The 27,881-nt window shown below is 39.1% G+C and overlaps 1 protein-coding gene across 1 annotated transcript in view; it reads right to left on the bottom strand.

Moving 5' to 3' along the window:
• Positions 1-27,881, bottom strand: part of LRBA (LPS responsive beige-like anchor protein) — a 564,845-nt gene that overhangs the window by 27,031 nt on the left and 509,933 nt on the right. Inside the window, exons 48-51 of the mRNA XM_054717692.1 lie at positions 19,171-19,260; positions 12,646-12,838; positions 7,648-7,710; positions 2,697-2,852 (exon numbers count right to left, since the gene is read on the bottom strand). Coding sequence (XP_054573667.1) covers positions 2,697-2,852; positions 7,648-7,710; positions 12,646-12,838; positions 19,171-19,260 — 502 coding nt within the window. The remainder of the gene's footprint in view (positions 1-2,696; positions 2,853-7,647; positions 7,711-12,645; positions 12,839-19,170; positions 19,261-27,881) is intronic.

Below are 27,881 nucleotides of genomic sequence, written 5' to 3'. Positions count from 1 at the left end.
TAAAATATAATTGAATTCAACACTCGTGATCGCTTATCCATTATATATTATTATTTTAAATTTATATTTATTGTTGAAAGTATTACAGATGTCCCCTTTTTAAGCCATTATATGTTATTGATCATACAATTTTCCCCTTGCTTCTCTGCCAAACTTAGGAGAATATATTTAATATTCCTATTGTCATGTACACATATTGTAAGGCACATAGTTATCCTAACTGAAATTATTTTAAATAAAACTAGCATCTGAGTTTATTTGTATAAAAGATAGTAAGAAAGATAGGAGGACTATAATTTGAGAATTTTTTCACAACTTTTCTGGCAAGTGTAAATATTTTTATTGTACAAGCCAAGTCAGTATCATTAACATGAAGCTTAAAATAAGGCTACTTATTATGAAAATGTTTTACACACACACTTATCTGAAAAACTAAACAGTCAAACAGAAGATTTTGGAAAGAGGGGAAGAAATGCAATCTAGTTTATTAAGTCTAATGTAACATGGCAGACACACTAGGAACTTAGTGTTGTATGTTATAGTGCTTTCCAAATTCAGCAATTATCAACAGGTAACACCTGTATGAGATAACGTGGGATAATCACGAAGAACGCTACATTTGAAGTCAGAAGAGCTGGCTCCAAACCCAGTTCTGTCACTGTTATCCATACAAATTTCAACAAATCAACCTTTCTGAACCTCAGTTTCATCATTTGAAAAATGGGATAAGGAAACCTGTCCTATTTCACAGAATTATTGTGAAGCTGGAACAATATGCATGTGAAAGAATTTTGTAAGTTCTAAAGAACTGTCTGAGTGTAAGAATTATCTTAATTATAATTATTATATAATGTAAGGTCAATTTTCAAATATTAATATCCAATGCCTTTTAAAAATGATATGAATGGACAATAAACTCAAGAGCCCTTAAACATCAAAACCAAAGACAGATAATATATAATTGCACTTATATGACATTCTGGAAAAGGCAAAACCCTAGAAATGAAGACTAGATCAGTGGTTGCAAAGAGGCTGATGGGGGAGAAGAACTGACTACAAAGGGGCCGCACAGGGAATCCTGGGGGTGAGAGCTGCTCTGCACCTCATTGTGGTGGTGGTTATGGGACTCTGGTCTGCCCAAACTAATGGAACTGTATACCAAATAATGAAATTTATTGCATATACATTCAAAAAATAATGTTCAAAAATGTGTAAAAAACCATGTGCAATATAAAAGGATATTTAAGAAAATCTTTAAGAGTATGAAGCAATTAATCTGAAAATTTGTGCAAACAGGAAGCACAATTTGAGGTCAAACAGTGCTAGTGTTGGCATTACCACATGGTGAAAGTGAAGGTTAAAATTTTGTTATTAAATCAGAGAAAATTCATTATAATTATACGCTATTTTAGGAAAACGTATCAATCCCCACTGCATTTTTAACGAATTCTAGAGGAGTTTTAGGTTCAACAGTAATCAATCTCATAGACCTAAACATGTAATAAAAGCCCAATTAATAAGAAGGATTTGAACGATGAGGTTTTCTTTCTGGACATACAGAATAAAGATGCAAATTATTAAAAAACCCCAGATCATCAATTCCATAAAATAAAACATAAACAAAATCCTGCCTGAAAACAACTTGTAGGGTTTATTGTAGGAACAGTAAATGTTAAACTGTTTTCCCTACGCTTTCATAGCTGTTACAATATTGTCACCAAAATACACTTAGGACATACTCTTTCAATACCAGCAATTATATTTTCAATACACTGTACTTACTAAGGCAGAAGAATGGACTCATACATTTATAAACATCATTAACAAGACTGAAAGATGACTTGCTATAAACCATTTAATAAACTAGAAATTTCAGTGAGAAAGAATTTTCTATTCCCACAACATTTAAATCAAGATATTTGTAGAGACTTGTTTTAGCTGAAATATGTACTTCCACAGTGTCCATCAAGTTCTAATGCATTAATATCTCATTTTAATTATTTTTAAATATTCACCTATATACTTACTATATGTTTATTTAATCCTCTAACAGTTTCTAAAATATTTTAAAGAGACTCCATGAAATTTTTCAATGTTTCTACATTTCCTAGATGCAAAAATGTATATGCATTTACTGGATCAGTTCTCCTGTCATAATTCCGAGCTGTGTTTGGTTTGTCCTGCATGCAAATGAATATATAGACTTAAAACTTTATATTTTAACAAGACCTGTCATATAAAATCAGTAGTCAGCTACTTTTCTTCATGATGGTGTAGATTTCAGCAAGATTCTCTGCAGAATTGGGTGGATGAAGATTTCTACTCCCAAGAAATACACCTAATGAGAATTTCCAGTAAGGAAAAAAAATCCTCTAAATAATACAAAAGTGGGAAAATACACACACGCACACACGTATGCTCTTGTCATAAGATTGTGCAAACACATGTGCATATGGTATTTACATACCATCATAAGCCTGGGTGACAAATCTACTATAAAAAGCTGCCTCTTAAAAATATGCTGAAGCTAACTTAATGGTAGACTATATAGTAGATTGGGGAAAAGTGTCTTTTCCTTATTTTATAAATGTTAGAATCATGTAATTTTTGGAAGGAAGAAGACGAGAAAGCATTCTAAGTGTCTCAATGTTACTTACAGTAAGCTTTAGTTCACAGATGAAGAAAATAACAGTTACCTGTGTCTGTAGAATAGACTCGGAAACTTTTATCCCAGAAGCCACAGACGAGGATGAAGCGGTTGTCGGAAGTGATGACAAAGCACTGGGAATGGACTTGAATACTCTGGTCTAAAAGGTCAGTGATCTGCCTCCTGTGCATTCCTGTATTGCTGGCTATGAGAACAGAGGAAGAAAAAATAAGCTTACTAAACCCACATGTGCAAAGAAATCCTATAGTTTGTCATACTCAGGATAGGGAGGAGAGGCAGCATGTTCCAGGGTAGGAATATTTGACCTTTTATTTTAAATATAGTAATATTTGAAAAACCAAACAGGAAAACACATCCGAATGCTGGAAGAATGTGGGCAGCTAAATCCAACATCTCAGTAAGAAATTTTGCCTAGAGGGAAGAAACAATAACATGCTACAATTTAAAAAGAGTGTGCGACTCCCGGACCACGCTTTCTAGCTCTTGGGCAGGACCAAACCAGATTACAATCTGCAGATTGCATCATGGTTAGGTTTGTGTTTCTGACAATCTCATTACACCTATCGCCCTGAGAATGGATTTGTGTTGTGACAATCCATTACCTTTAACTTTTTGTCACAAGGAAGAGATATTAGAATTTAAATGTCATATAGCTGAAATATTGTAGCATCCTGTACTACTTTGGCTGTAACAGGTCTTTAATTTGACTAGATGTGAACTCTCCTTTCCCCTGTTTACAGCTGCACTTGCATGTATGGAAAGGGGAGAACGACTATTTATTAAAGATACTTGTAATTGAAAAAGTCAAAGCACAGCACGCGGCCACTTTCTTACCCCTTATGTAAGCAATAAAACAAGACAGCCTGGCAGTGTGCTTTCAAAGTGCTACAGAGCACCCGAGATGGGGTTTGTCACAAGGCACAAGGTCAGACACGGAGCGACATTAAGCACGCGGGAAGAGTAATAATCCTCTAGAAACACACTATCAAGTATGTCATTATCAGAAAAGGAATTTTCACTGAGGTGCCTTTTTTGGCATTATGAGGCCAGCCAAATAGAAAGCTTTGTTTCTAGTCATCTCAGGGGTATTTTCACACCAACTTTTCAACGTAAATAATGATCCTTACATTGCTAAAGAATCTTGATTGTATCAGAAATTGGAACAAACACAATACATTTCTGCATCGGATTATTACATATTTTGTATTATAGTCTGTAGGTTTAAAAGTACTATAAATGCATTATGATAAAAATAGGAAAATATTTACATTACATTCATTGTTTATAATAACTAAGTTAACGTGGCCAACTTAATGGAAGGCTCAGAGAATAATACAGAAGAAAAATGTGTTCAAAATACTATCCAGTGCTCTGCTGGGAACACCTGGGGACACAGAGGAATAAAATATTCCCTGCCTTCAGGGCATTACAACATGGCACACATACACATGTGTAATACCGCAAAATTCTGCTAGTGTCTGACTACACAACTTAACTATGGAAGGTTATTAGGTAACTGTTTGATAATGGGATTCATATTCTTTTGGGTGATTAATGGGCTAGAAAGTAACAGCAGTAGTTAAAAGGGCAGGATTCCAGTTTGGGAACATTTCTCCATCCTTCCACACAAAGGGAAGTTACTGACAGATGAGAACTTGTATGGGTATCACCGTGTATTACAGAGAGACATTAGTATCCCACTGGATGAAGCTGTGGGATACAGTTCAGTTGTTTTTTAATCCCAAGAAACCTAGCAACTAAAAACAAGGTATGTAGTACTTTCTAGACTGGTTAGTACAGTATTTAATTCCACATGAAAATTGGAAAAAAATGTCCACTTTTTCTGTGTTATATGCCTTTTGCTCCTATGATACTGGTCTCTTTTGAGGTGTGATCTCTTGGGAGGACCTAGCTCAACAGATCTGGGCATGTGCATAATTTTGAATTGATTGACCACAAAGTGCCAACGGATAAAGGCTGTTGCCCCTTGAGCATTCAGATGAATTATTTTATTCTAAGTAAGTGCTTACTTATAAGTTAACATTGCAACATCTATCTATCTATCTATCTATCTATCTATCTACCTACCTACCTACCTACCTAATCTATACAACCTATACAACCTACATATCTCACAACTGCCTTTCCTTTATCTTATTGTTTCCTCTGGCATACTCCTGAGATTCAATACTAAAAGTATTTTTATGTAATGAAAATTAGGTATATTTATTTGTCTAGATAAGCAGTCTTCAAACTTGGGTGTGCATACCCCTGGAGATTTAAGATTTCCCCAAGGATACACAGGCACAGATGGTTTTAAGGGAATCAATTTCTAGTTCCTCAACTTTCATATGTTCTCCTGCCTGAAACAGGTTTGCCTAAGGACTCCTTTCTAACCTCGCCTTTCGCATGCTCTTCTTCCACTAGATTAAATTAAGGCATATTTCTCTCCTACCTAGAGCCTTAGTATGGTGCTTCACCTCAGGATATAAGAACCTCTTGAAAGCCAAAAAATTGGAAAATTCAAAATACTATAATGTGATGCTGAAAAGTGAATATGTAGGTAGCAAATCATTCTGCAGGGTAGGTGGTTTCCAATTCAATGCTTTCAATCAAATGGAAGGAGCATCTAATCAGGCTGTCAATTGATAGATCATTAAAAATAAGTTTCATGACAGACTGTTAAAATGGCTGTTGAATGATAGACCATACAATATTTCTTAATAGACCACTATATATTTTCACATAACCCAGAAAGAGCTCAACGATTTGAGTGACATTATTAAAACAAAACTCTTTCTTTTCCCATTTATTTGCTCATGTGAGTGACATTCATCAGAGTTTCCATCCATAACAAAACAAAAAAACTAAACAGAACTGTTGACAAATCCTGTCCCATTCAGCAACGAATAATATTCATCCATGAACACAGGAATTGTTTCATTAAAAATATATTTCTAATAAATGTTTTTATGTTTCATAATGTTTATTAAAATGTTTAATTTTCCATAAATCTTAGTTACAATTGTATAAGGGGAGTAAAATGAAAATATAAATTCAAGATGAAAAAGGAATAATGTACAATTTTCAACTAGAGATTTTTATACATTTTTTAAAAACAAAATGTTAGCGATTCCTTTTCATATTTAGATTCCATTGGATATATTTAAAATTTTATACACTTTGCAACTATTTAAACTTGTGATGAAACTGTTCAGCTGTCAACTTAAAAGTGTGTGGGAAGGTACATGGTTTTAAATAATTATTTTAGGAGATTTAAGAGCAAACAATCTGATGACCAGTGATCTGGACCAGGAAAGAAAACTAGGGCCCACGGGCCAAATATGGCCCATGTCTGGTTTTGTATATAAACGTTTATTGGAAGATGGCAATGCTCATTTGTTTACACAGTGTCCACGGCTGCTTTTGTGTTATACCAGCAGAGTTAAGTCCCTGTGTCTGAGACCTTACGGCCCACAGACCCTAAAATATTTACTATCTGGCCCTTTACCAAAAATGTTTACCTATGCTTACTCTAATGGGTTGTGATTGCCAAATTCATTTAATTATAGACTTTATACTATAGGATATTTATTGTCAAGTTTTAAGGTAAATAGTAAGTCTATACTTCAGGAATAATGCTTTAAATGACTTAGCAAATGGGTTTTATTATTTGTCTGACTTTTAAAACTTTACAAAAGTGAGCATTTAAAAAATTTTCAATATATGGCAAATCATGTCTACTCAAAGTAAAACAAGATTTAGGAAAAAGAGTAGCATTTATCCTACATATAGATAATTAGTTCTTATATTTCCACTTATATTTGGGGAAATGATAAATGACTTAGTTTAGAGTTTAAGATTATGTTAGCTCTTCTCGATAGTTTATCTGCAAATCTTGGCCATTTAGCTCTCTGGTGAAACAAAAAGGATGACATACACATAAGGAATATCTTGAATTTCAAAATACTAAATCAGCTTACTCAAATGCTTCATTTAAAGACTTTAAAATCCTAACAATGTATTTGTGCCAGGGAAATTTGACAGTCATAAGGCAAGCACCCATACTAGTAGTATACCCCATAGTTACGCAATTAGGTTTTTTTTAATCCTAAAAGTTATTGGATAGCATCTTTAATATCGAAGCTTAAATTCTTAGTGAAGCCACAGCTGCAATCCCCACCCCTGAGGATGAAGAATACTAAAACTAGCTATTTTAACTAACCTACTCAAAAGGCAGAACAGCAAGTAAGCATTCTAAGTCACCTGCTGCCGGGACTCATCTCATCCCCATGGCTCTTTCTGCTCCTCCCTTTTCTTTTTCTTTCCCACTGAACAAATTTAACCTCCAATGGCAATTTATTGGGCTGTAGGACCCTAGGAAAATGAATACGAATATCTTAACACTGCCATTGGCGAGGCAATATATTTCAACTTTGAAACTGCTCTGCAATTGCCCATTAATCCCCTCCGACTGAACAGAGGGTCCAGGAAGAAAGGATTGATCTCCTTTAATGATGAAACCCTGGCACTACAGTTTTATTTTTCACAACACAGTGCTGCTAAGAACCCCACTGTTATTATGAAAATTTCCCTAGCAAAGGAGCTCCATCACATTACTGGGGCACCAATTCATCATAACGCGCCTCGCTCCTGCTCATCAACAAGTCTGAGTGATGAAAAGATCCAATATTATCCTGACAGTACTTCATGCGCATTCTCAATCACACATTATTACAGCATCCATATTAATTTTCAGTGACACGCGTCCTAGGCCTGTTCAAATTAGGCAAACCAACGAGGGGGAGTTGATGAAATACCAGCATAGCCACAGCTCATTGCATTCCAATTTGCATGCAAATGGTTTATCAGGAAAATTCCATTCCCAGCAACCAGCAAGTGAAAAACAACTGTAATCTACACTTCAGGGCCACCATACAGAGCTTAATGAATCGCAAAGAGAGAAGGAAGTGACAGACCTATGAGAGGATCGATTTCCACTGGCAGCTGGTATGGCTGGTCTTGTACAGCACCTTGATGAGCTGGAATTTACAAAAGATTAAAAAAAGCATTATTTTTTAAAACATAAACTACATAAAAATGCACAAGTCAAATCTTATGTACAATTGTTTCCAACCCTCAAATTATACAGTTTTGTGAAATTTAAGGGGGGAAAAATCCAGGTGCTTTCCTGGCGAGCTTATTAAACATTTATTTTAGATTAGTGCTGTTCTGAACCTGTGCCATCACAGTGGCTCCAGTCCTGGGCCATAAGCTAGAGCAGATGCTTGACTGGCAACCTCTGATGCTGCAACAAAACAAAATTAAGTGGTAAAGCGCACTGAAAACAAAATGTGACAACCATCTGCTGACTGTAGCAAATACTATTTTTTTTGTTACTTTTTAAAAGGCAGTTTTGAATGCTGCAGCACAAAGGATCCACAAAAACGTCAATTTATGATGGAGAAAGAGAAGGCTCTACGTCAGGGAACATTTACTGTTTCATCCATCACTTAAAATCAATCAATTGAAAGTTTGAATAAAAATAAAGAAAGCTATCTGCAGATAAATGTTTTAGTTAAATGCATTTGACAGAAATATTTTCCTAAAGGTTTGAGGTTTTTCTTTTAAGTTTTATTAATATTTACTATTTCCATGGTTTCTATTTTAAAATACCCTAAGAAGCAAATGAGTAACAAAAATCAATCCATACTAAGAATAGTTGGTTCAATTCTCAAAACGGTTCTAAAGGCTCAGGTAATTGAGAAGAGATTTTTTAGGCTGTCTCCCTGTGAAGGGCAGAGGTCTTTGGGTAGAGGATGTAGGGCCAGCGGCTAGTGATACAACCTTGGGCAAGTCATAAACCCCAAAATGAAGGGTTTGGAATAAATGATCTTTTCAGTTTTATAATTCTGATAGTTAAGTGCTGGGCCCTTTTCCAAATAATTTTCCCCAAATGACTCAGCCATTCACCCTGCTCAGTATCTGCCTTTTATGGACTCAAGCATTTCTAAGCTGCTTGGCGGGTATTAGAGCTCTGCTTAAAACCATCTGATTTTAGGAAGTCTTTCTGACTGTTATAAGGCCCACGAACTATTATAAGGCCCACAAAATCATTTGGTCTGATCCTGCCAAGGCAATACGGGTGAGTTAATTGAGGGGCTGGGAAAAAAATGGGGTACATTCCAATGAGTGCACTAGATTCTAAATTTATTATGTCACCATTTCCCCTGTTAGTAAATACTGACTTTTCAAGGATGTTTGGAAGATAAAATAACTGAGTAAGTACAATAATAGCACTCAAAAAATTATAGTTGAGTGTTTATCAGAAATTAAAATAGCTGGAGAAATGAAGTCATAGGACTCACTCTTTTTTGCTGAAGATATTTTCTTTGCTGATTACTGGCTCTACCAGTAAAGAAATCACAGGGCACATACAGACAGGGAATGATTGGGAAAGTGTACCACAGCCTCTGATGTACCCAACAGTGCCATTTACTTCCAGTAGTACCAGTACTGACCAACACTAGCACCTGGAGAATCCGGCCTCATTGAAATGTTAAAACCGAACTGTCAGTGAAAGGTTTAGGAGGTCAACCATCTTTGGTCATGTCTCAAGTCCTAGCTCTGCCACTGATTGCCTGTGTTACCTTGGGCAAGTTATGCAGTCTCTGTGTGTTTCCTAATCTGTACCATGGGTTAGACAGGTTTATTAGGCTAAACCATATGAAATTACCAATACCTGACATCTTAACTGATTAAAAATGGCAATTTGATATGGTTCAACTTAAATACAGAATCTACATCCTAAGGTTGTTGGGGGAATACATGTAAAGTGATTAAAACAGTATTTAGAACTTAGAATATCTACACTAATAAAAGAGTAAGATGCAAATTGACTGTACCTTCGTGACGCCCACCAGCCAATCAGGAGTATGCAAATTAACCCAACAAAGATGGCGGGTTAATTTGCATATGCAGGCACCGAGCGGCGGGGGCGGGATGCAGGTGTTCCGCACCACCCCAGTCGCTCAGGGCCTCTGGGCAGCGTGGGAAGGCGGAAAGGTGGCTCCGGCCGGAGCAAAGGCGGTGCCCAGCAGCCAGGGGAAGGAAGGCCCATCCTTGCACGGATCTTCGTGCATCGGGCCTCTAGTGTTCTATAAACATTAGCTGATTTTTTCCCCTGGAGGTTCTGCAAGGGCTTTTAAATGAGAAGGAAGGGTAAAGATATTTTTTTTTCCTAAATCAAGACTCAGACACAACTGAAATAAATGTCAGGAGCCAGCGGTCTAATCAACAAGCTGTGGAAATCACAGGCTCTGAGAAAAGAAACAGAATCTAATAGCCCTCTTCAATAGTGTAATATGAATTTGATATTCATTGAAGAAAACTGTTAGGGATGTTTGACATTCGCTTTACATCAGGGGTGGGAAACGTCCAGCCCACGAACTATTATAAGGCCCACAAAATCATTTGGTCTGGTCCTGCCAAGGCAATACGGGTGAGTTAATTAAATGTTGGATCAAATACAGCAGGCTAATTTTTTAGTTGATAATTTTGTATGGCCCATGAATGATGTTATAAATACCCAAATGGCCCTTGGCAGAAAAAAGGTTCCCCACCCATGCTTTAAATCAAGGCATCCTGACAGGTAATTTAATTTGGCATAAGGTATCACAAGATAGGATGAAAGACCAGATTTATGTAAATATACCTGAAATGAGGTACAGATTTAATAAAATGGGTGCTTAATTTCTTTAGGTGCAGGTACTGGTACAGCTCAGAACTGGAGAGCACATTGTGTGGAAAGATAAGCACTAGGTATTACCATGTTACCATGCTTTGTGTTTATCTGGTGAAGAGTTGCTGGGCCATACTGTAAAGCCAGAAGGTGGGGACAGAAATCACGAGTGGCACAAGATACAGGCACAAAGCAGCCTCACTGGGGAGAATTACAGGCAAAGACTCGGCAATACATATGCAGTCCCCAAGCTACTGTCTTACAGTAAGGTGAAGGGGGCTGGGGATAGTAAGTGGTACATCAGCACAGGGAAGCTGCCCCTAAACCACTTTACATATCTATAGAAAAGCTGGAAGTTGGGAAAAGGACACCTGACAACCAAGCATGAAGGAAGCAAGCTTTACAGTCAGGAAAATGGGCTTGCTCCAGAGGGGAGTCAGGAGCTCGGTCATCAGTGCTTAGCAAGCGGGCCCACACTGAGTCCCAGCTGTGGACCTGGTGGTGCTCTGGTTGAGCTCTTTGCTAAGCTAAAGTAAAGATGGGGGCAGAGAACAATTAAGGCTTTCCAGCAGATGGAAAGGTTTTCTCTCCTCACACATGGTGTCACTGTTTAAACTGAAGAAGTTCTCAGAGCCGCCACCAATAGCCACCCTGGATAAGCACCACGGTGGCCCTGATGTCACAGGCACTGGGGCTTCCACCAGCTCTAAGGGTAACTGCAAATCCTCTTATCACATTTGATAAACACACCACCAGCATGCTTTTCTCTAATGAGTGGCATTTAGAGACTCTAAAAAATCACATTTGTTAATCAAATTATAATCTTTAGTCCCAAAATCTCTGTAATAATAAAAGCGTAACATGCTAATTAGACCAGATAGCCGAACGACCTTCCGGACGCAGCTGGGGCTGCGAGGGCCGAGCCCCTTGCACGAATTTCATGCATTGGGCCTCTAGTAAGTATATATTTGCATACACATTTACCTTTCTAAAATAAGTTCACTTTAAGAAAAATGTCTGCCTTGATTTTTACCTTCTGAACTTTTTCTGAAATCTGTTTTCTAATCAAATATTGGCATTCATTTCATTTCTAATGGCCAAGAAAATGTTCTGTATCTAATAAATTCTGATACCAACACAGATTCTTCATCATGGGTACCTTACTGAGCGTAGTCTGTGTGCCAAATTTTTGTTTGAATGTCAATTCAATTCTATCCCATTATAAGAACTCTTCCATTTAATTTGGCATAAGGCCCTTGTTCAAAACTATATATATGTTTTCTGCAAGCAATTCAGGTATTATAATGAGCAGTACTTTTACACTTTACCAGATTTAATGGCAAGTTAACAGACTATTAAAATCTATTTTTAAAAACTTCCCACCTAAAACAATAGCTTGTGGGGGAAAAGCCTATAACCTCTAGGACTTGATTTTCCTTCTTAAAAAAAAAAAAAAATTCTAACTAGTGGCCAAAAAGAACAGTGCTAAATCCAGATCCCAACATTCCTGTTCTAATGAGAAGCACTAAATCACAGAGGGATGATCATAAAGTCTGAGTGAGAAAACATGGGTGCAAACCTGGCCCTGCCACTGACTGGCCACGTGACACTGAACGAGGAGAGCTCCCTGCGGCTGTGTCTCCACGGGAGAAATGTGGGGCTGGACTAGATGAACTCTAATGTCGCTTATACGCTGATGGTTTATGATTCTAATGGTTACTTCAGTACCTTGCCGTCAGTACCTACCATAACTATTCAGCACTGAATGGAAGAAGAGAATGTACTTAGGGTTTTGGCAGACAATTTAAATATTCTTTTTTCTATCATCCACAACAATACCACCATGTCACACACAAAAGGCACATAGTAGACAATCAGAAATGTCTACTGAGTAAATGAATAAGTGGAAAAAAGGGTACATGTGTTAAATAAATGCAATAAAACATATAATATAGAAATATTGTTATATTAAAATATTGTTAGAAATAGTATTTATCTCCTAAGAATAAAGACAAACCACCAGATGCCAAAGAATAGTTTATGTTTTAACATTTGTATTATATGCCTCATATGGGATTTCTTTAAGCCTTTCACATTATTAAACATTTTGACTCTGAATAATGCTTGAAAGTTAAAAAGCTTAATCGTTGAGACATATATTTGAGTAGATATTACAACATCTTTATCCAGTGTTCATCAGTTACCATGCCTTATATAATGATGTTTCTTTCCTTACCGGGAAGGTTGTGCCACTTGTTCACAGCAAACAGCCTGTTAGCGGTGACTGTGATCACAGCAGGAGTCACCAAACCAGGCTGGGTGTTGGCTGCCACGTGAGTGACAGGGGAATTGGAGGGGAACTTGAGGACCATGATGACATCCTGCTGGGCTTGGTCTGTGAACATCAATGGGCTCTGCAGGAGGAGATACTATTGAGTGGGCATGACAAGACCCAGACATACAAGAAGGAAAAGACGACGAAAAACGAGAAGAGAAAGGGTGCAGGAAAAGAAGAGGAGACCATGTTAACACAATTGCAAGTGAGAGCACAGAGAGCAGATAGGCTCCTAGAAACAGCACTTAGGATTTGCCTGTTTTCATGCATGTCATCAGTTGAACTTTTTGGTGACTGAAGGAGAATACATTAACAAAAACATTTTAAAAACCAATAAATTTTATTGGCTGCCTTCCCTACCCCACTCTCATGAAGAACTACAAGAATGATTTGATTTAGATTCCAAATAGGCAAAGTATTGGGGATCGATCACATTAAACCATACTGATTGCTAATATGTGTCAAGTACAAAAAATAAATAAAAAAGAATGAGAATAGGCAATAGGCACAAAAGGAAGCCAAGGTAATTTCCAAAGATCATCAAAAATTGTGTTGAGTTAGCATGAAGGTTTTGACAACTAAATAAAGAGATAATCAAAGCAAATACATTTATAAACAATAGTTACGCAACTTGCATGTATTATTTCAGTAGAGAAATAAGTTACAAACATAATACACAAAGTTAATTATAAAAGTGTTTCAAAGCAATGCATAATTAAATATACTTGTAAAAACAATATATTTATATAGTGTACCAAGTCATAAACACTGCCCTATTATAATGCAAATGCCACTGTTTTCTGCTGCAGCTAAGAATAAAGTGGAATACCTAGATGCCCCTGTCCCTCTGGTAAAAAAACTAAAACCCAAATCCTTTTGATTTCTCTTCTGAAAAGGAGAAAGTAATTAAAAATGTCACACAAAACACTGTCTGTTCTAATAGCTAGAAATGAAATAAATCTTGAAGACTACTAAGGATTTAGAACATTCCTAGAGCCCATATGTCATAATCCAAGACATATATAACCCCACTCTGATTTACTGGCTTTATTTATACTTCGGGGGAGCAGGCTACCATGCAGTAATTGCACTGTACATTTTCAGCAATTCTCTTCTACCGTGTCTATTTTCTAATAGCTGATTAGTATCATTCAGAACTGAAACGCTTTGATGAAGTGCTTCTGGCTGCTTTCCTGAGGCCATATTTCAAAACACCAGGTATATGTAAATGTGTGTAAGCACATATATTTAACATGTATTTGTTCAGAACTGCTAATAAAAAATTAAGTACATTTGCATTTTTATTATCAGTCCTTTTAAAAAAGTTATTAAGAGTACTTAGAAAAACATATTGCACTAAGAATTCCTATTTGCACTCTTTGCATAAAGGTGTAAATAAAGGCAACTAATAAGCTACCCAGACACCCTTCTGAGCAAGTGGCTAAAAGCCAATCAATATTATGAGTTAATCCTCCCTGGATGCTCATTCAATTAAAGGTGTCAGTAATGCCTCATCTGATGTGGCCTCAATTAAATCCAACTATCTGATGGTGTGAAAACACAGGGGGATACAGCAACAGCAGCAACGCCAGACAAATAGGCAGCCTTCCTGTGCCTGCTAATTACTACACCTGGTGTATATTATGGCTCATGCACTCAACGCAGCATGCCGTGGTTTTAATTTCTGCTATATCTTGCATGGTGTGTGTGTGTGTGTGTGTGTGTGTGTGTGTGTGTGTTGGGGTGCACTGATGGTTGATGGGGGAACTGATCTGTACGGCATTAAAAACAATAAACATTTGCTCATTTTATTTTTTAAATCTCTGAAATCAAAAAGTAATCTCTGTCATACAAAGGATCTTTTATACAGTTCTAAGGAATTCTGGGAAATTGGGTAAAAATGAGAAACAAAGAGTAACATCAAACAAAATCTAACTAGCTATGAAGAAGTCCTGGGAAAGGAAGTGAACATCATCTCAGACTGCCAAGCTTAATTTTTCAATGATGTAGTTTTTTAAATAATATTTACGAAAGTCAATTTATAAACTCTGAGAAAGTCTGAGTACAACATACATCATAAAGTCTCACTGCAAGGAAGTTGATACGTATTTTTGAGCTTAACAGCTCATAGTGTAAATACAATTAGACTCAAGCCGAATAATTCCAGTGTTTATGCCCTTAAGAAAACATAGAAAAATCTCCAACGTGTAGAAGGAATGTTTACATAGTGACTATAGTGGCAACTCTTGGCCACACGGCCAGGACAAGCCACTTTAGACAAGAAGCCGCAGATACCACCCCCGAAACTGTTCTCCGCATTCTTACAAGGGGCCTCCCTCCAGCCTGTCCCTACAGTCCATCCTGACTTCAGCCACAACGCGGGCAAAGAGCAGGAAACTCTCTCCAAGCCCCATCACATCCAGGGCTAATGAGTATGGAGCAGCAGCACCCCCAGCACACAGGGCTGGGCAGCCGTGATGGCAAACGCCACAGAGGGCAGGACAACTGGTGAAACAGGGAGGAGGAAACAGACCTCACCTAGTCCTGGGCGTGTCTGTGAGGTGAGTCTGAGGCAGAAGTAGGAAACTACGAGGCAAATTTCATCCAGTTTTCTCAGATTCAGTGTACATACTGTTGACAACTCTGGTTTCTTTCTAACACACCTTTCCTTCCCACCCACATATGTGTAAGATGAAAAACACAATTTGCACGTGTCTGAAAAGGAGTTCAGTTTTTCAATTCAGAGGATCAAGCCCCTGGGAGAGACGGTCTTCCATCCTCATAAGAACAGGTGCCTTCCCACCCCAGGGCCAGTGAAGCTGACCTGCCCCGTGAACCGGTGATCCCTTTGCCGGGGAGGGAGGCTGGCAGTAGGAACTCTGGCTGCCCCAGTGACCACAGCTGAGCAGTGACCCAGGCAGAATGGCAACAGACCAGCAGCAGGGCCTCCATCAGCCAGCACCACGGCCTGAGTCTCACAGACAAGCTATTACTAAAACTAATTCCAAGCCCCACACATAAATCATCCTTACTGCTTTTATTACTATTTTTATGGCATTATCTCCCATTGTTCTGGCTAAATGTTCACTTTTTGTGTAGTCTTCTGCTCACTAAAGTCGTCCTTTATGTTCATTTATATCTGATTTCACCTGTTTAAAAACACTTGGAAAAGATGATGCAAATAATTTTTAAATGCTTGTTGTTCATTACAATGGTCAATTCATATAACTAGAAAAAAAAGGCTTGGAAGAAGAAAGATGACAAAGAAGGGAAAAGGGAGAAAGACACAAAGAAGAAGGTGGAAAGAGAAAGAAAAACGGAAAAGAGCCAGAGGTAGAAGGGATCAAATTCATCTCTCCCCTCTTGGCTGCTACACTCTCCGTCCAGAATCAGTCAAAATTCTGCCACCTCTGCACCACAACACGGAGTCAGAATCTATCTCAAATTATTCACTGTACTTATGGAAACAGATTATATAGTTCATATTCTTGATTTAAAACAGTAACAAATAATCTGTTTTATTGAGGGACAATTTAAGAAAAAAGCATAATACCCATAGTCTGTTCTTTAAAGAAATTATTTCCTTCAATCACTGAAAAATGTAACCCCTGGAATTTCAGGAACTCTAAAAGGAGAATGAGCACATATTTTGCAGACTGAGTCCATTTCCCTGCTCCTGATTCTGGGTTGGCCTCCAACTTGCTCTGACCAATCGAACGTGGCATAAATGATATTGTGTGAGTTCCAAAGTGAGCTCCAAGAAGTCTGGCAGGAGTGTTCTGGTGGAACCTGCTCCTCCCAGATGTCCTTGATGATGAAAGACCCCATGAAAAGAGAGGCCCAGACATCTCAGCCTGCCCCCAGCAGTATGTGAAGGGGCCAGGGTGAGCAGAGCAGAAGAAATGCCTCAGAATCACAAGAAATACAGATGACTATTTCACGCCACTAAGCTTTGGATGGTTGGGAACGCCAAACCATCATTTTTTCCCCCCTCGGGTCTCTGACTCTCAGCAACAATATCTTATATATTAGGATTTCATTTTAAAATCCCCAAAATGAAAAACATATTGGGATATAAAGAATAAAATTAAGAGAGGAGAAACCAAGATGGCGACATAGGTAAACACCTAAACTGCTGCCTTGCACAACAATTTCAAAACTACAACTAAAAGACAAAACGGACATCATCCAGAACCACAGGAAGACTGGCTGAGTGGAAATTCTACAACTAGAAGGAAAGAGAAAGGCACAATAAGACTCAGAGGAGCTGCAAGAGGCAGAGGTACTGAGACGCGCATGCGGAGAGGACTGGTAACTGAGTGCGCGGCTGGCTTTCTCAAGCGGGAGGGAGACAAAAGCTCCTGAATGCGCTGAATTCCAGTTCCGTGCAAGACTCTGGGGACCCAGACTCATACTGGGTGAAACTGGACTGTCTGGCAGCGGGCGGAACTTGAGGGTGGCTTTCTCTCAGAGGTGCTTGCAGCGATTACCACGGGACACTGAGACACAGGGGCCTATTAGGGCAGGGCTGACGGGAAACCAATGCTGTCTGCTCCGCCCTGAGACTCCGCCCCATCCAAGCTGAGCACAGAGGCTTTTGCAAGTCTTGTCTCATAAGGGTGTCTCCAGCACAGAAGTTCTCCCAGCGTAGACACAGCTGATCCTCACAGCCAATTGGCCTGGAGGTCAACTCCCCACAGTGATACCAACAACAATCAAGGCTTAACTACAACAAGACTGTGCACACAGCCCACTAAGGGGTACACCAAGAGTGTCCACCTCAGGTAACTGGGGAGGCTGAACCACTGGGGCCTATAGGACACCTAGCACACAAAGCCACTCTATCAAATCAGGGAAGCAGCCAAAATGCGGAGACAAAGAAACAGGTCACAAATGAAAGAAACGGAGGAAAGCAAACGACTGGATATAGAGTTCAAAACCACGGTCATAAGGTTTTTCAAGAATTTTCTAGAAAAGGCCGATAAATTTAGCGAGACCCTCGAGGATATGAAAAAGGACCAACTAGAAATTAAGCATACACTGACTGAAATAAAAAAATATTATACAAAGATATAACAGCAGACTAGAGGTTCGCAAGAATCAAGTCAAAGATTTGAAATATAAAGAAGCAAAAAACACCCAACCAGAAAAGCAAAAAGAAAAAAGAATCCAAAAATATGAAGATAGTGTAAGGAGCCTTTGGGACAACTTCAAGCGTACCAACATCAGAATTATGGGGGTGCCAGAGAAGAGAGAGAGCAAGATTCTGAAAACCTATTTGAAGAAATAGTGACAGAAAACGTCCCCCACCTGGTGAAAGAAATAGACTTACAAGTCCAGGAAGCACACAGAACCCCAAACAAAAGGAATCCAAAGAGGACCACACCAAGACACATCATAATTAAAATGCCAAGAGCAAAAGACAAAGAGAGAATATTAAAAGCAGGAAGAGAAAAACAGTTAGTTACCTACAAGGGAGCTCCCATATGATTGTTAGCTGATTTCTCAACAGAAACTATGCAGGCCAGACGGGAGTGCCAAGAAATATTCAAAGTGATGAATAGCAAGAACCTACAACCAAGATTACTCTACCCAGCAAAGCTATCATTCAGAATTGAAGGTCAGATAAAGAGCTTCACAGACAAGTAAAGCTAAAGGAGTTCATCACTGCCAAACCAGTATTATATGAAATGCTGAAAGGTATTCTTTAAGAGGAAGAAGAAGAAGAAAAAGGTAAAGATAAAAATTATGAACAACAAATACATATCTATCAACAAGTGAATCTAAAAATCAAGTGAATAAAAAAATCTGATGAATAGAATAAACTGGTGAATATAATAAAATCAGGGGCATAGAAAGGGAGTGGACTGACAATTCCCAGGCGGAAAGGGGTGTGGGGGGTGCAGGAAGAGACTGAACAAAAATCGTACAACTATGGATGAGGACAGTGGAGGGGGGGGGGGTAAAGGCAGAGGGTGGGGTGGGAACTGGGTAGAGGGGAGCTATGGGGGAAAAAAGAAGAACAATTGTAATAATCTGAACAATAAAGATTTATTAAATTTTTAAAAAAAGAATATAATTAACAAAACTAATCTAGAAACTCATAGGATCAAACAAGAAAACAAATCATTCCTATGTCTGGATTTTTTTTTTTTTATGTGAGGATATGTGATGGTTATAAACCTGTAAATTCTGTAACACAAAACACGAATGGATGAAACACCAGAGCACTGGAGCAAAGTCTGCTTTCCCAGAGACTTCTAGACGGCTCTCGAAATCCTTTGCTGGTTGTTAGCAGTTTAACAAGCATTGCATGAGAACAGGCCCAGGCATGGGGGAGAGTCTCAAGTACAAGGCAAGACTATTAAGGATGTCAAGTGTGGTCTCAAAGAGGCGAGAACCGAGGAGAGTGAAAGCACCACTTACCACTTGCATGGCGGAACTTCGGGGAGGATGGGGCTCTATGAGTAGCTGAGAAGGCGTCTGTCCAAAGCTTCGGATTTGAGCTTCAACAGCCTGAAAAAGACATGGTCAAGTTTGAGGGTTAAGAGGTGCTAATCACAGGCAATAGAACCACAACTGTCACCTGAAAATGTCATTCCATACTTCTGGCTTGTTTCATGCTGAAAATCAGCCTTGTGTTTCCACAGTGGGGCTGAGCACCTGGCAAGGGCAGTGAGGGTGAGGTCATCCTGTAGTACTGTGGGAGCCATTCCTGCAAAATCCTGCACAACTTTCTCATCTTGCTCAGTGATATGAAACAGAAACCAGCTATTACAATCAGAAATTGTCCTTTTTGGCTTCGTTTCTGTTTTCTTGCATTTTTTTGCTGCTTGCATCATCCCCGATGACTAAAGCTAATCTTTTACAGGTATAGAGAAAACCCATTGTGGCTTTGATTCTAGGCCCCATTTCATCCTGGACAGTGGAAAGGAGGAAGAAAGAAACAGAGCACCTGTGAGAATGGCTTGATGCTATTAGTTTTGCCATAGGAAGAGCATTGTTGTTGACAGTCTCTTTGAACTTAGGTGGCTAAGCAACAAAGTAAAAGCCATATGTTGCATCCAAGCATGCGATGGTTAAACCAGAAACTAAACATGTGTGTTATGTGTGTGCCCTGTTCGAAAGCTGTGTGCATGCACCCTGTGCAAGGCACTCCCCTCCCAGGCTCTCCTGCACACCTCTACAGATGCTCACTTTCCTTCACCAACGACCCCCACAGCAGGGAAACTAGGAAATGCCAGATGCCATCACTGTCTGTAATTATTTGACTTGTTTACTTGTTTATGTTGGATTCCTCCCACTGAAATACAAGGCCCATGAGAGCAAGGACCATATATATCTTCTTCACTGTTGGATCCATAAACTGGTTGAATAGATGCTATGCTATGTGTGAGGGAGGGGAAAGCAGAGATATATAAAGACTACTTTTACACCTCCCCAGTCACTGTTCTTAACTTCCAGGGTAGCAGGATGAAGAAAGTCCCAGATTCATAAGAGAATGTATGTTCATCATGTTATTTTTTTAACCCCTAAGAAAACAGGTCTTCAATTTTTATATGCTCTGAAGGGCTGTAGTAAATTAATAAATCATAAACAAGAAAATATAATCAATATCCAGCATTAATTTCCTTTTTTTATTTGAAGAGAATAGCACTAATAACCTTTTACAATGAACTTGTATGAAACAATGAGCAATTCACTCATGTGTGCACTCAATGATCATCAACTATGTACACAGACAGGTCTCAATGTTTGAAGAATGTCTTCCTAATACAGGAAACAGGGTAAGTGTAATTCGATGTTTGAATAATAGTTGGATGCATTCAGTCCAGGAAGTTCAGGCATGCTCTGTGACTTGTGTGGGCAGTTAGGACTGGGAAGCACCTCTGTGAAAGCTGAGGGGTATGGTGGAGCAGCCTGGGTTTTGAAGTCAAACGGACTGTGTGCAAATCCTGAATGCACACCACTTATAAGCTATGTGACCTAGGGTAAGTTATTTAATCTCTCTCAGTTTCTATTTTCTCTCCTGTAAAATGTGGGTAATCATAGTGCCCACTTCATAGTGTTATATTACAAATTAAATGATACAAATGTAAAAATACAGCAAAGTGCTTAGTATAGATTAGATGCTCAATACTATGCCGTCAACAAATATTCATTGAGGGCTACTAACACAACAATAATGAATCTTTATTTAGTACTTACTATTTACCAGAAACTTTTCTAAGTGATTTACAATCATATCATTTCATCTTTAAACTGTATGATGTGAGTACTTTGTTATATCCATTTTATAGATGAGGAAAATAATGCACAAACAACTTAAATATCATGCCCAAGGTCACACAGTAATTAAGTGGCAGGCTCAAAACTGGCGCCCAAGCAACTTCATTCTAGATCTTGTACTCTCAACCATTCAGCTATCCTTTCTCCATATCTGTAAGGGCCTATGGCAGGGCCTGGGGATAAGACTAAGCACACAAAAAAACACAAACCATGAGCTTACAATCTAATGAATGAATCAATAAGGTATCTCTATTATCACCATCATTAATGTAGTACACTAAGTTTTTTTCAGACACAATCAGTAGAGCAGTATGGCTAGGCAAGGGCTGGGAGGTAAGACAGGGCCTAGAATTTAGAAACAAGAGGCCAATAGGAAGTGAAGAACAGAGACTAGGACCATTTCAGAACTGTATCTCAAGGGTTTTTTTGATGGGGGAAAATCAATTTATGATCAACATCAAGGAGAGTCTTGAGGTTGAGGAAGAAAAAATACAACAAAATGGCAACGTGAAGCCTAGAAGTAGTCACAAAGAAGAAAATTGGGGCACTGTTATTTTATGATATGTAGATTTGGGGGCTGAGTTGATGAATGTGAGCCTTATGTTTCTGTAAGAGCAGTTAGCAAAGCCAGTGCCCTTTCCCTTGACCACTGCCTTTGGTGGTCCCTGCCCAACAGCCCCAATGCCTGTTCCCCTATAAGAGAGAGGGGGAACAGGCCGTTTCTGCACTTGGCCTATGTTGTCGGAGGTTCAGAGTGCTAATCCTGACTTTACAAATTACCTGCTGTGTGACCTTGGACAAGTAGCCTAATCCTGTTTCCCATCTATAAAACAGAGATAATAATGACGCCCAGCTCATAGAATCATTTGGAAAATTAAATTAAATAATAAAGTGCTTAGCCCAGTACCTAGCACATACAAAGCACTAAATGAAATGCTATATTGTTATTAGGTGTGGGGCTCAGTGTGATCCCCATTTAACACAGCTAGAATAGGGAAGGGATAAATACTTCAGGAGTTTATGATGATAATGATGAACACATTATTTCAGAAAACTGAAATCTGGATCAAGGTTTCAAAATACACTGCAGAGTTAAGCACCCGGAGACAGATCTCTTTAGAGCACTCTAAAACATGAGGAATTATATGCCCTAGTCCTGGTCGAAGCTGTGGTATTTGGGAGAAAGGGAAGAATATGCAAACCATGACCCAAGGAAAAATCAAAAAGTCCTGGAGACTGATGACTTTGAGCAATGACAAAAAGAAAAAAAAAAAAAGGTAAAACTAATTGCTTTCTTTTGAACTTGCATATTTGAGAGAGTGGTAAAGTAATGAATGGAAATACAGATTTCTGTTAGGGAGAACTAGTTTGGCAGGAGAAAGACAGCACATTTTATGTCAGAGGTGGAATCTGAAGTGATAGTGATAGCCATCTCTCCAGGTCGAGGTGTGCAATGCAAAAGGAAAGCCCAAGACTGGCTCTGAGGTGAGAGATGGGGGCATTGATCTGGGTGTCACTCGTACAAGAGAAATTTAAGTCAATGGTCTTTTCCTCTCACTGTGGAGATTATATATATATACACATATATACATATATATATGTGTGTGTGTGTGTGTGTGTGTGTGTGTGTGTGTGTGTGTATATATTGTTTGAAGCAGCAATGACTTTTTCAAATGAAATTTTACATGAAACTCCAACATATAAAAAACACAGAGATAAGGCTGTTCTACTTAGAAGGTGGGAGAAGCTTTATTAAGCTTCCTCAGCAGCTCCAGAGATGATTCTCTTAGAAGGTGGGAGAAGCTTTATTAAGCTTCCTCAGCAGCTCCAGAGATGATTCTGAGAAATAGTAGGGCTTTGCAGCTCAGTTAGAAACCCAGTGGTTAAGCTGCAGAAAGCAAATACAAGAGACACACTCACACAAGGACCCAGAGCTGAACCCTAGGAAACACAGGTGTATGGTACAATATGGAGGAGACAGAGAGGAGGGATTGGTAGTGAGGAGCAGGATAGGATGATAAAGAAGCCGACGAAGAGAGTTCCAATGACAGAGTGGTCAGCAATGCTAACTACTATAGAGAAACCAAGAATACAGACATTACTACATATAAACCTTTATTAGAGGCCCACGAAGATTTGTGCAAGAATAGGCCTTCCTTTACCTGGCTGCTGGCACCGGTTTTCCTCCGGCACCCAGGACCCAGGCCTTCGCTCCAGCCGGAGTCGGTCCGGCTGGCCGGGGAACCTGCAATCTTCACTCCCAGCCCGAGCGGCGCCAGCGAAGACTGCAAGCTCCCCGTCCCGCCCCTGGTCACTGGGCACGAACATCCACCGCGTCGCCATGGTGACACAGCGGAAGTTCCCGCCCCGCTACTGGGGAACCTGCAGTCTTTACTCATGGAGCTGGGGCTAGGAGCTTGCAGTCTTTGCTCCTGGCCCGAGCGCCACTCCTGTAGCTCCCTCTGCCCCCCGCCCTCCTCCTCATAGCAGGCCCCCTGCCCTGCTTGGCTGCTCTGTGCCTATGTATGCAAATTAACCTTCCATCTTTGTTGGGTTAATTTGCATACTCACTCCTGATTGGCTGGTGGATGTCGCAGAGGTACGGTCAATTTGCATCTTTCTCTTTTATTAGTGTAGATTATAGATGTATATTTAATGTAACTGGTCTTAATACTACATACCCTGTTTTGTATTTAACACTGTTTTGAAATAAAAGAAATATTGATGAGAAAACTTTAAAAAATACCAGTCTCCTCTCTTAAACACTTAAAGTCTTAACATCTATAATAATAAAAGGGTAATATGCTAATTAGATAAGATGGCCGAACAGTGGAATGACTGTCTGGACGACCTTCCGGATGAAGCTGGGGCTGCGATGGCCGAGCCCCTTGCACGAATTTTGTGCATTGGGCCTCTAGTTTTAATATAATTTGCACATTATAGATCTCTTTGAGGAAAATACTTTTTTCTTTTTTAATTTCAGAGGGAGAGAGAGAGAGAGAGATTTGTTGTTCCCTTATTTACACATTCTTTGCTTGATTCTTGTATGTGCTTTAAGAAACTGAGCTACCAGGCCAGGGCTTAAGACTTTTTTCAGGTCATGTAATATAGAGGCCTCATTATTCTGTCTCCATAACAGAATACAAGCTATATTATCCAACATAGGTAAAAAATAATTCTCTTTCCAAGTCCTCAAGACAACTAAAAAGATTATAGAATTCTTAGACACAAATGCTTTATTTCTTGACTAACCTTTAAATTGTTGGTGATAAAAATACAATAGAAAGAGCTTTTTCAAATGTGAAAAGTATGGAATAAGATTGTAAGGCAATGGCTATAACCCAAATATTTAGTCACACTTTATATCATCAAATGATAATTCTAGATCCGTCTCATTGCGTCTAAGACTCACCTGCCATTTTTTATGCACCTTGATCTCTGAAGCAGTTTCCACTGCTGATCACCCCCAGTCCACACTCTTTTTTTCTGGGGCTTCCATGCCCTTACACTAGCCTGGCTCCCCTTTATTCCACGTTTACTCTGTCTTTTGCTGACTTCTACTCTTTCTCAGCCATAAATGAACTCATCACTGCGAGTTCTCTTTTAGTGCTCCCATTTTTGCAATTTAAACTTTCTGTCCTGGAAACCTTTTCTATTGTCATAACTTCAAACCTTCTGTTTGGACGATTTCCAAATCTAAAACCAGAGGACCATTGATTTCTATGACAAGTCCACTTAACACTTTTGCCTGATGCCCGTCTACGCATACACATGTGTGTCTCAGCACACCTGAAATTAACATATCTAAAATCTGGAAAAATTACTGTTATTCCAGCATTCCCCAGTCAAGGGTTAGACTCCTTTTCATTTTTTAATGCTCAAAATCTCACTGCCATTTAAAAATGTTACCTCTTTCTTTCATATATAATCAGTCACCAGACCCAATCACTTCTTTTAGAAAATTTCTCATATTCATCACTCCTTTCTGAATCCATGTTCCTTATAATTTCAGGTATTGAGACTATGGCAATGGTCTCCATTTAGTTTCCTCCTTCAGTGTACACCAAGTTTGCCCCAGTTCTCCTTTATGCAATATTCCCTTGATCAATGTCTTTATTTGATCCCCAGCACTTGAAAGATAAAGGCCTGATGCCAGGCAGTGAAGGTCTTCCTACCTCTCCAATGTTCATTTCTTCATCCAACTCCCTTTCAGTGTTCCTTTTAGCGAGGCTCATTTTCTTCCACAAATATAACCAGCCATGCCTACCTTCTATCATTTCTCACACCACTGCCCTTCCTAGAATGGCCACCCTCATCTTTAATTTTCTAAGACCTACCCATCTCTAGGAGACCCTGTTCGCCTTGTTGATAAACATTTCCCAATCTTATAGCTTGTTCACACTGCCAATTACACACTTGATTTGGGCTTCCTTGTAAAGTTAACCTTTAATAGATTACTAGTCTGTCTCTACAACTAGACATAAGGGTCAGAATAACATATATTGTAGAGTTGGGCATGCAGGTAGAACAGTACCTTGCACCTAGTATTCACACAACAAAAAAGTTTACCAAGTGTCTCCTCTATAGAAAGTTCACCCAGACTCTCAGCCTCATCTAGGGTCGTACTGGGATAAAATTGAGCTTGAGAGATGAGCACAGTTCTTGAGGGGAAAATAGGCGTGCAGGGGAGGATGGAATGTGTTATGCAAAGGCTGACAGCTACTATTACCAAGAGACCAAAAGAGCCTTTCAGGGAAGCTCTGAAAGATGTCACTGAAGGTGGTGATTCTCATTTCTTCAGCTCACACACCTGAGGGACGTGGCAACACTCCAGTGTCTCACCAAAGCAGTGAGGCCAAGTCAGAAATCCTGGGGGAAATGTGCGATTGAAAAAAGCCCAGCAAGTAACTTGGCCTATCTCTCTCTCTTCACTTTTTGCTTTAGCCCTTTGCATAGAGCAACAGAAAATTTCAAAGGGAGGTTTAGAAATCACAGAAAACACACAGGTGTGAGGTTTAGGAAGTGGGATTGGTAATAGGTTAGCCAGATGAACTCTACCAAATGCCTAAACTGTTTTGAATGAACTTCCCTTTGCCTAGAGAGTTTTAATGCTAGGTGTTATCTTTTAAACATTTAAATTTGCAATGGAAGAGGATGATGAATCCCAATGTACCCATTAGTTAACTTCAATAATTATTAACACATTTGGCCTTCAGTCATCTTAAAGGAGCTCAGTCTAGGCCAGTGGTCGGCAAACTGTGGCTTGCAAGCCACATGCGGCTCTTTGGCCCCTTGAGTGTGGCTCTTCCACAAAATACCATTTGCGGGCGCGCATGTACAGTGTGATTAAAACTTCGTGGCCCATGCGCAGAAGTCGGTTTTCGGCTCTCAAAAGAAATTTCAATTGTTGTACTGTTGATATTTGGCTCTGTTGACTAATGAGTTTGCCGACCACTGGTCTAGGCCCGTGGTCGGCAAACTGCGGCTCGTGAGCCACATGCGGCTCTTTGGCCCCTTGAGTGTGGCTCTTCCACAAAATACCATGGCCTGGGCAAGTCTATTTTGAAGAAGTGGCGTTAGAAGAAGTTTAAAAAATTTGACTCTCAAAAGAAATTTCAATCATTGTACTGTTGATATTTGGCTCTATTGACTAATGTGTTTGCCGACCACTGGTCTAGGCCATATGAAAAATAAGAGAGTATTCCTGCCTTTAAACAGTTTATTTTATTTTATTTTTTTTACCTCTACTGCGAATCTACACCGAGAACAAATATTCTACAATGACCAAAAGTTATAAACATTAGCCAGTAGCCTCATCTTTCTTTGGTGGGGGTTAAACACAACTAGACTTGCAAGGAGATGTTCAAACTTAAAGTTGGAAATTTGATTATGAAACTTCTCTAGTAAAAATCTTTCCATCCAAATTCCTTATCCTGGGGTGGCACCACAGCACAGGGTTAAGTCTGCAGACTGGAATCAGACCCCCTCAGTTCAAACCTTAGCTCTCACACATTAGCCGAGCGACTTTGGGCAAGTCACTCAACCTCCTAGGCCTCAATTTTCTCATCTAAAAATGGTGATAATAATAGTGGGTATTTTATTGGGTTGTTGTGAAGATTAAATTAGTTAACATAAGACAACAGTTCTTTACACATTGTAAGATATCAGTAAGCGTCTGATATTATTATAGCATACACATAAAAGACTTTAAACACAGTGGCTGGCTAGGGTTAAGCAAGCATTTAACAGATGTTACCAACTACTCAATTAAGATGAGTAACAGAACTTAGCTCCTCTCTGTGTTCCCAGTCTCATCCCCTGCCACTGTCCTCTCATACTCTATAGTGTGAGAGGTAATGTGTCATACGGCATTTGTATATATTGTTTTCTTTTCCTATTCCCCGTGTGGTTGCCCCTTTCTCATTCTTTGGGAAATCTCTTTCCCATTCTCATCCAAACTGTTGCTGTCCCTCCCTGTCGCTCTTGGAGCAATGTGCATACTAACAACTTATCTAACATTCTAAATACTGGTTTCGTTTCTGTCTTATCAATTACACTGGAAATCTCCTCGAGACCAGAGACTGCCACATATTTCTATGCTTCTGGGGGCTTGATGTATAGTAGATGCTCAATTCACTTAATGAATGAATGGCCATCTAAGTCAACATAATTCAGTGGGATGCAGATAAGAAATATACTTCTACCACCATTACAGAGCAGTCCACCATTGAATAAAACATTCTATTAAACATTTCTACTAAAAAGCTTCCTTTATTATGTAACATTCTTATTCATCAATTCCCAATTATTTCTGTAAATAGCCTGTTACTACTTTCTATAATAAAACC

This window comes from Eptesicus fuscus, chromosome 6, assembly GCF_027574615.1.
Source record: "Eptesicus fuscus isolate TK198812 chromosome 6, DD_ASM_mEF_20220401, whole genome shotgun sequence".
NCBI classification, from domain to species: Eukaryota; Metazoa; Chordata; class Mammalia; order Chiroptera; family Vespertilionidae; genus Eptesicus; species Eptesicus fuscus.
Note: the sequence above shows the minus strand (reverse complement) of the source record. Positions and strands in the feature narration are given on the sequence as shown.